This window comes from Peromyscus californicus, unplaced genomic scaffold (assembly GCF_007827085.1).
Source record: "Peromyscus californicus insignis strain IS unplaced genomic scaffold, ASM782708v3 Scaffold_22__1_contigs__length_63687245, whole genome shotgun sequence".
Lineage (NCBI taxonomy): Eukaryota > Metazoa > Chordata > Mammalia > Rodentia > Cricetidae > Peromyscus > Peromyscus californicus.
Window position 1 is genome coordinate 32,793,352 of NW_026294525.1, and position 10,158 is coordinate 32,803,509.

The window sequence follows — 10,158 nt, forward strand, 5'->3', positions numbered from 1 at the left end:
TCTGCGTATATACTGGCATTTCAGAAACACATATGTCATTTCAACTTAAAAGTTTAAAGAGATCAATATGTATCTTGAATCTTTACAGGCAGCTCCATGTAAAGGATCACCACCCACCAGGCAGCTTATACACAGAAAGCTTTTAACAAAAGAGCAAGTGTAAGCCAGGCATGGGAGCACCTACAGGCCTCTAATCCTAGCACACAGGTGAATACTGAGTTCAAAGCCAGCCTGAGCTATAGACTGAGACCGTAACTCAAAATAACAATATCAATAAGAAAATTTTTTAAAGTGCTTATACAGTTAAACATATTACCTATATACTACCCATAACATATGTGAAGACTGTATAGAAACCAGAATGAAAGAAGTAAATAAACCCAACTATGACTCTCCTAATTGTTTCTTACTCTAAGCATTTAGTGACAGGAAACAGTCCAGTGATACTAGCATGTCAATACTATTTCCTCACACTAGTGCCATGTGGAAAAGTTCCCGACTTACAATGGCTTCAAGTACAACTTTTCAACCTCATGACGGTGCAAGAGCTGGTTATCATTCCTACTACTGTGACTAGAGGGACGCTCTCAGAGCCAAGGAGGCAGGGCATAGGGTAGAAGGCAGGGTATGGGGTGGGCTTCAGGTTTCCAGAGCCAAGGAGGCAGGGTGTGGGGTGGGTTCAGGATCTCAGAGCCAAGGAGGCAGGGCATGGGGTGGGGTCAGGATCTCAGACAAGGAAGCAGGGAGTGGGGTGGGTTGAAGATCTCAGAGCCAAGGAGGCAGGGCATAGGGTGGGGTCAGGATCTCAGAGCCAAGGAGGCAGGGCATGGGGCGAGTTCAGGATCTCAGACAAGGAAGCAGGGAGTGGGGTGGGTTCAAGATCTCAGAGCCAAGGAGGCAGGGCATGGGGCGAGTTCAGGATCTCAGAGCCAAGGAGGCAGGGCGTGGGGTGAATTCAGTCTTCAGAGTCTGAGGGATGCATTCAGAATCTTGTTCTCTGTTTAACTTTCCTTCTTGACAGCTATTCAGGAAAGCAGTGAACATTCAGTAGAAATAATCAAATTTTGAGGGTTAATCTCCTCCCAGACTAGGGACATGAGATATGCACCCCTTCTTGTGATGCTGGCAGGAGCCCCAGCTTCCAGGTAGTCCCATGATCTTGAGATGAAAGAACCAATACTCTGGAGCAGACTGTGTTGCTAAGCAATGATGCTCAGCGGCTAGGTATATTTGAAGGCCTATTTTCCCTTCCAGTAGTTGCCACTTAACAATGAACATGCACAGCACAGATTCTTGGCAATATACAAAACAGAGGAAACTGACTTCTGGGTTGTAATACATTCTGAAGACAAAGAGAATAATTAAAATAGCATGGTGAATTAAGCCATTCTTTAAGAAGTCCTTGGTCGAACTGAATTTTTAGTATCTCATAAGAACAATTAAGCATCACTACCAAGCAAGCAAATCAAATGCTAAGTGAGTCACTTGATGAAGCCAAGGGAAGACTCTCACAGCAGCAGAGATGATCTCAGGCACTGCGACAAATCCATCAGGGGCTGGATCCCACCCTCAAACCCATTCGACCAGGTCTACAGGCATGTAGACCAAGCCAGCCTCCAGAATTCTTTAAAAGCTCCTGGTGATTCTAATGTACAAGGGAAGTTGGAAGGCCACTGCCCAAACTCTCACTTTTCCTATCCCTTGATCCTACTCTAAATGATGATTGGCAATAAAAAGTATGATCAACCGCAAAGATAAAAGGCCACTAAGAAGGGTGCCAGCAATCCAATCTCCTTCCAGGCACCTAGAGATTCCTCTTGGCCACCCCAGGAGTACATGACGCTGTATCTGTCCACTTGTCTGTCCTTCCCATGAGATTCTAAACTAAAGAGACTCAACTGCCTACCACTTTAATCACTTGGTGAGAGGGAGAACTTCCAACAATTATCAGTAAACAGGGTCACCCTCCTCTACAGTCCTCCAGTGCCCCCTTTTATCCTTCCACTCCTAGCCCTGAGCCAGCTTGCCTCAGGCGCCCTCCCAGTTTCTACTGAATGACTGGACAAAGTAAGTACCCACCTGGGAGTGGTTACTGATTCCCTGTACTGCAGCTGTCTCAAGACCCATGAAAAACAACAGTATTTAATAGCAGCCTTTCGACACGGCGGGTCCTCTCATTTTCACAGGATGAATAAAGGGCATAAAAATGAAAACTAAGAAATGGGGGATGAGGATGCAGCTTATCTGCAGAGTCCTTGCCTAGCGGGCCTGGCCCTGGGTTCAATCCCACACACCAAAATCAAACTTAGGAACTAACCAATAGAAGAAAAAAAAAATGAAGCATAATATGAATTACTCTATAGCATTCTCCTTTTGTCTGTTTGTTTGCTTCCTTGGTTTTTGTTTTGCTTTTTTTTTTTTTTTTTTGAGAAGTTCTCCTATATCCCAAGGTGGCCTCTAACTCACCATGTAGCTGAGGATGACCTTGCACTCCTCATTTCTCCACACCCTCTTAGGGATTACAGTGCTACACAACAATGCCCACCCACTCTCCATCATTTTAAAGAAAGCAGATTAAACTCAAAAGCAAGGTTATATGGAAACTGACAAAATTCAAGAGTTTAAAACACAAACTATCTTCCATTTTTAGAGACGAATAGAAGCAATTATTGTAGACAAGACTTATTAATTCCAAAATGAGAATGCTACCTACAACTTTTTTCCCCCTTTTCTTTTATTCTCTATGACACTAACATGATAGCTTTAATTTTGGGGTTAGCAAATAATTGGGTTCTACTACGCCATCTTCATACACATGTATTGCTGTCCTTTGCTCGTAATAGTTCCCCTTGCCCACCTCCAGCTGTTAACTCATCTTCCTCGTTAGCCCCCTTCTCTGTTTTCCTGTTACATATATTTCACTACATTCTTTATTGTCTACCCCCTTTAGAATCCCTTCCTCCCCAACATGATCCCCTTTCTAGTTTCATGACCTACAAGCACATACATACATAAATACACACATATATCTACATATAGAATTTTAATTTAGCTCCCGCACATGAGAGAAAACATACAGTTATTTGTCTGAGGCTGGTTTATTCCTCTTAAGATAATCAAAATTGCCATTTGCATCTATGTTCCTGCAAATGTCATGACTTCGGTTTTCTTTACAACGGCAAAAATTCTGTTTTATGGAATTTTGTGGACTATAAATGTACCACTTTTTTTTTCCTCCGTTCATCTATTGGTGGGCATGGAGGCTGGTTCCATTACCTGAATAGTGCAGGAGTAAACAAGGTTGTGCAGGTATCTCCTAGTTAACTGACTTAAGCATCCTTTGAGTACATACCCAAGACAGGTACAACATATATACCCAGGAGAGGCATAGCACATAGATGCAGCAGTGGCATAGCATAAATATTCAGGAGGGACATAGCATATATACCCGGGGTGGCATAGCATATATACCCAGGAGTGATAGAGCATAAATACCCAGGGGTGGCATAGCGTATATACACAAGAGTGGTATAGCTGAGCCAGATGGCAGTTACGTTTTCAGATTTTGAGGAACCTCTATGCTGATTTTCACAGTACTACACAGGTTCACCTTGCCATCAGCAGTGAATAAGGATTCATCTTTCCCCACCTCCTAGCTTTTGTTTGTTTGTTTTTGAGACACCATCTTTCTATGTACCCCCGGCTGGCCTTGAGCTGGAAATTTCAGGAAGCCTTGCACCAGATCTGTAAGTGTTACGATTTGGGCAAAGGCTGAGGGACAGAATTAAATACATGCATCACAACCACACTTTCACAAAGTGTAAAGACTTCACTTTGGAAAAACTGCCTTCACACAGTTGATCCTTAAGCACGTAAACCATAAATTGTTTTGACTGCTATAATGCTGCTTAAATATGCTGGGCCTGGGAGCATGGGCTGTGGTGCTATTTTATCTGTCTCCCCCAATAAAATTTATCTGAGGATCAGAGGAAAAAGCCAGCCACTATATTAGACATAGAAGTCAGGCAATGGTAGCACACACCTTTAATCCTATCATTCGGGAGGCAGGGATCTGTCTGGATCTCTGTGAGTTCAAGGTCACACTGGGAACAGAGCCAGGCGTGGTAGCACATACCTTAAATTCCAACACTAGTTAACCATGGAGGTCTGGAGGTCTGTACAGACAGACAGGAAGTGACAGAGCTGGGCAGAAAGAGGAAGTGATGTAGCTGGACAGAGAGCAAATGAGATAGCAGAACAGAAAGGCATACAGGTGTAGGTAGACAGGAAGTAGGTCTCTTTGGAGACTGAGGTGTCGGTGAGGAAAGGTTGGCTTGTGGCTTTTCCTATTCCTCCGATCTCTCAGGTTTTAACCCTGATATCTGGCTCCAGGTTTTTTTATTTAATAATTCGTCTACACTGGGCCTGTAACCCCAGGTATCTGGGGGCTGAGACAGGACTAAAAGTTCAAAAGTACCCTATACAACTAACCTAGTGAGATTTTTGTTTCAAACTAAAAGTTAATGAAGCCTGGGATATATCACTATGGGAGAGTCCTTGTTTTTCATGAACCAAGCTGAGATTCAACTCTACAAAGGAAATAAATGAAGTCACCTAGGCCAGGCATGTTGAGTCACACCTGCACTTGACAGGCAAAGGCAGGAGGATGGGCTATCCTTAGCCTGAGCTACAGGGCATGAAAAAATTTAAAGTCACCCAAAATTTGATCTGTCATTAATTAAAACAAAATTTATCTTTTGCACAAATCCAAATAACCACAGGGGTAAATGTTACACCAATAACAAAGAAGAACCGAAACTAGAAATTAGCATTACTAACACTAACCAACATTTAAACAGGTACTTTATGCTGGTCCACTCAACTAGAAGCACTTTGGGAAGCAACTCGCTTCATTTATGCAACTACGCTGTCAGGGAAGAGGATTCTTACACCAGCCAGATTTAGTAACTTGCCCACACACAAAGTAGATTCAGGAGCTGCCGTCTGGATCGAGTGACTCTGTTACATGATCCACAATTCCCAGAATCGACTATGCCCTGTAGCCCTTACCATACACTGGCTGCAACACTGTAAAATGGGGCAGAGCTTTCAGAAAGCGATGTGCCAACAGATCAGGCGCAAGAAGATGGCCTAGGGTTCTTACTAAAATCTGGGTTTCTATCATGTACACTCAAACAAGACTCCTCACAACCTCGCTGAAGAAAAAAGAAAAGAGGAGTAACTTAAATGCTAACAGAGAAGCAAACACTGCCTGCTCACCCTGGTGACTAACAACAGTCATGACAAGTGTAACAACAGGGAAAAGGTGACTCTGGAAAAAACAGATATGTGGGGACTGGAGAGATGGCTCAGAGGTTAAGAGCACTGGCTGCTCTTCTAGAGGTCCTGAGTTCAATTCCTGGCACCCACATGGTGGCTCACAGCCATGTGTAATGAGATCTGGTGCTCTCTTCTGGCCTGCAGGCATCCATGCAAGCAGAACACCGTGCATAATAAATAAATAAATCTTTTTTTAAAAAAAGATTTAAAAACAGAAACAAAAATCAAAAACAAAAAGAGGTATGTGGTCAAGGGTCTAGCTCTTGTAGACTTAGTGTGTACAATGCCCCAGGTTTGATCCCCAGCATTACAAAAATAAACACCTAACTACATTCAAATATTCAAATCATAGGTCCACTTCAGCCAATGATTATCATCAAAGTCAAGCGAACAGAAAACATAGACTGCCTAAGTCACACGAAACAGGCTTCATATCTGAACAATGATATACAGCCCCATTAAGCACGGCTCTCTCCTGATGCCTGAGCTAAATACTTATAAAAAGGGCCTGTCGTTCATTGTGGTCTAGCTCCTCCAATTAGCTGATAAAAACTGTAGCACAGCAGGTCTCCAGAAGTGTTTCAACTTCAAGGCAATCAAACTACTTAACCTCATGCTTCCCCTTCCTCATCAAGAAAAGGGAACAATCTAAATTATTAAAGAGAAATTGACAAGTCAACACTACATGAAGAAAGGACCCAGCAACCCTGACAAGCACCTTAAGCTTTGTTGCTATATGGAAAGATGTAAAATATGCTAACAGCATCCTAAACTGCAAAGCCACACTGTGTAAATGGGTGGGAAAAGTCCTCTTTCCTTGGGTATTTGACCTATTAGCCACACCCCTCCACCTCATTAAAAAAAAAAAAATCTCAAACAGCAACATTTTAGCATCTCCCCACAAGATATGGATCCTCCCATTCACATGAAAGTTATAAACACATTTACACTATTTACATAATTTATATTTACATATGTAGCATGTTTGTACAACATATTTTAATATTATGCTTTGTATCCGTTTAGGATATAACGATCTTGACGAACACCTTTTTTTTTTCTCCCTAATTACTTTTTAGTTCCTTTCCCTTAAAGTCCAGCCCCTCATTCCTACCCAAGTGGAGCACACAGCAAAAGCTGATCCAAGCTGAAGTTCATTCTGGGCGCCAGCAAATTGGCGCCAGCTTTAAAGGGCTCATTTCCAAACCTCGAATAAACCCTAAATGATACAAGATGGTGTTCAGATGTTTCTATTTGCCCTAAAATACATATATATAAAATGGAGATTGGGGGGGGGGGTTCTCTCTTGGTTTTGTTTACCGCTCCAACACAGTAGGAAGGGATGTGTTGCAAAAACTTTGGGCCATGGGTCACCAGATCCGAAGAGGTTAAAAAAAAACTACAACTCGTAAGATCACATCCCTCGCCACCCGCGGGGTGGAGTGGTGCACGGACATGCATCCCTGCAAGCCAACTGCCCTGACCCCGGGGGAATGCACCGGGCTGCAAGGACAGCGCTGTGTCGTTGGGGAGCAGGAAGGGAGGAACGGCGTGGGGACCGCGGGAGGCCTGGGAGGCGGAGCAGGGCTGGCGAGCACGCCCCACGGCAGAGGCGGCCCGGGGCGCGCGGGGCGGGGCGCTCGCTCTCACCCGCTGCGGGGCGCTCCATGGTCGCGGCGCGGAGGAGGCGGCGGAGGCCCGGCGGGCGCGGGGCGGCGGGGGGCGCTGGCCGCGGCGGCCAGGCCTGCGGCGGCGCGGAGCCCCGCAAGGCGCAGCATCCCCGGCACCCGCCGCTTCGGGAGGAGCCGGAAGGGGCCGACCCGCCTGGGCGCGGGGACCCGGATTGGGGCCGGGCTCGCGGGGGCGGGGCGGTCCCCGGGGCCCGGCGCTGGGCTCCGACCTCTGGCCGCCCTCCGCTATTTCCTGCGGCGCGGCCCTTCCCGTCCCACGCTTCGAGGGGCGAGATTGGGACCGACTGAGAGCATTCCTTGGCCGGCTGCTGTCTCTTGAGAACCCCGGGTGTTTGGTTTCGCCTGGAGCTTTGAAAACACAGTTCTGATTGCGAAATATGTGGGAAGAGCGAGATGTACAAGAGCAAGGTCTTGTACGTGGGTATAACGAGATGCTGTATTTACTTTGCTTTACCGAAAAAAAGAAAGAAAAAGCCAAATTGGGATGCAGTCTGAAATTTTTAACAGCAGTTTAATAGCTATCTGTTAAAATAGCTAGATGAGTGGAAATTATCTACTGAGTTTTGCAGAACAGGGTCCTCAGTGTCTGAGTAAAATAGAAGAGAAAGCAATTTATTTTAAAAAAAAAATAGTAAGATATGAATACTTTTTGCTTTAGTACAGAATGCTACTGGCTTTTCCCAGCCAGGGGCGAATAGTGGCGTTATTGGGTTTGTTTTGTTGGTGGTGGTGGTTTGGGGCTGGGGGCATTGTGAGCAAGCAGGCAGGTATTAGCAAGTTCTAGGTCAGCTTGACCCACATACATAGTGAGACCCTGTCTTAAAAAACAATTGAGGCCGGGCGGTGGTGGCGCACGCCTTTAATCCCAGCACTCGGGAGGCAGAGCCAGGCGGATCTCTGTGAGTTCGAGGCCAGCCTGGGCTACCAAGTGAGTTCCAGGAAAAGGCGCAAAGCTACACAGAGAAACCCTGTCTCGAAAAACCAAAAAAAAAAAATTGAACATTGACATGAAGACCATATCCTAGAAAACCCCAAAGGGGGTTACTATGACCTCTAGCTGTCTGTTTTCCATACCTGTAGCCCTAAGAAGCCGGCAGCGAGATACAAAGAGCTCCTTGCTTAATGTTTAAGGTTCCAGCCCTTTTTGTGTATGTAAGATAGTCTTTTTAAAGTAGTAAATCATTTAATCACAGAGAAAGAACCAAAAATAAGTACGGGAGATTGAAGCAGGAGGGTCTTGAATTCAAAGGCCAGCCTAGGCTACATGGGGAGTTCAAGGCCAGCGGGACTGAGTAGGGTAGGGAATTTGCCACTTTGGCATAAGGATTATTTGGAGCTGAAAGCAATTTAGAAGCCACAGACAGGGAAATAATTCTTTGTTCTTCCCATTTCTGCCTGGAATTAGAACATACATTTCTCTTGGTAAGGATTTTTTTTTTCCATTTTAGAGGTCTATTTGTGTGACTGGAGTGTAGGGATTGCACACTGAAACAGCAGGATTAACGTGTAAAGGAAGCCAGAAGCCAGTTTGCAAAGTCTGGAGACCCCCACCCCCAGACTTTGTGTAACAAACCGCATAATCCCCCAAAAAATAATGCTATACAAACCTGGGAGACATGGGTGCTGCCCCTCATGTATGGTCGGATGTTTGGGGGGTTTCTTTCCTCGGCTCACAAGCCCACTCCCGTATTTCCTCCTTTTTAAAAAAAAAAAAGCAACCGGGCGGTGGTGGCGCACGCCTTTAATCCCAGCACTCGGGAGGCAGAGGCAGGAGGATCTCTGTGAGTTCGAAGCCAGCCTGGGCTACCAAGTGAGTTCCAGGAAAGGCGCAAAGCTATACAGAGAAACCCTGTCTCGAAAAACCAAAAAAAAAAAAAATAAAAATAAAAAAATAAAATAAAAAGCAAAAACAAAACATGGTGTTTCTATTTCTAACCCTGTATCTGTGGTGCAATCCTTACTTTTGAGACATACCTTGCAGTGGTGGGATTGGGACACCAACCCAGCCATTAAAACCTTTGACCTGTAGCTTGTAATCTGTCCTGCCTGCAAGATGTGCTGGGGCAATTAAAGGAGCAGAATTTGTGGGAGTAGCCAACCAATGATTGGCCTAATTTGAGGCCCGTACTAAGAAAAGGAGCCCATATCCAAAACTGCCTGGATGACCAGGAATCGGGGACTGGATATTCCAGAGTCCTAGGATAGAAAAAAAAGATTCCTAATGATATCCTGCTATCTTCGTAGATCTGGTGCCTAGCCCAGGCGTCATCAGGGAGGCTTCCTCAAGCAGCTAATGGAGCTGATGCAGAGACCCACTGTTGTTTGCTTTTTCACTCCTTTAGAAGCCCGCCACCCACCTCCCAAATACATCACACATGGAGGCTTATTCTTAATTATGAATGTCTGGCCTTAGCTTGCCTTGTTACTAACCAGCTGTCCTTAACTTTAAGTTATCCCGTCTACCTTCTGCCTCTGGGCTTTTCCCATTCTCTTACTTCTATAAATCTTACTCTTACTCCATGGCTGGCTGTGTAGCTGGGTGGCTGGCCCCTCATGTCCTCCTCTTTCTCTGGCTACTTCTCTCCTCCCACATTTCTCCTTCTTTATATTCTCTCTGCCTGCCAGCCCTGCCTATCCATTTTCCTGCCTCGCTGTTGGCCGTTCAGGTCTTTATTAGACCATCAGGTGTTCTAGACAGACAAAGTAACACAGCTTCACGGAGTTAAACAAATGCAACATAAGCAAAAGTAACACACCTTGAAATAATATTCTACAGCAACCCACAGCCAATCATTAGAGAGCCCAAATTGGAGATCTACATCAGGTCTCTCCCTTTGGAGCTCAGGGAACCCCTCAGAAGAGGGGGAGGAAGAATTGTAGGAGGCAGAGTGGTCCAGGACACCAGGAGAACATGGCCCACAGAATCAACTAAGCAGGGTTCATACTGGTTCACAGAGACTAAAGCAGCAATCACGGAGCCTGCATGGATCTGTCCTAGGTCCTCTGCAAATACGTTATGGTTGTGAGCATGGTGTTTTTGTGGGACTCCTAACAGTGGGCGTAGGGGTATCTCTGACTCCTTATCCTGGTCTTGGAACCCTTTTCCTCCTAATGGGTTGCCTCGCCC

The 10,158-nt window shown here is 45.4% G+C and overlaps 1 protein-coding gene across 5 annotated transcripts in view; it reads right to left on the reverse strand.

Annotated features, from left to right (window-relative positions):
• Positions 1-7,095, reverse strand: part of Akap7 (A-kinase anchoring protein 7) — a 148,115-nt gene extending 141,020 nt beyond the window's left edge. For 4 of the 5 annotated variants that reach the window (XR_008221247.1, XR_008221246.1, XM_052751198.1 and 1 more), the window contains exon 1: positions 6,991-7,095. Coding sequence is in view for 3 of the 5 variants with exons in the window: in XM_052751198.1 (XP_052607158.1) it covers positions 6,991-7,009 (19 nt within the window). In the remaining 2 variants the exon portion in view is untranslated. The remainder of the gene's footprint in view (positions 1-6,990) is intronic. The other variant, XM_052751197.1, reaches the window with a different exon arrangement.
• Between the last annotated feature and the right edge of the window lie 3,063 nt (positions 7,096-10,158).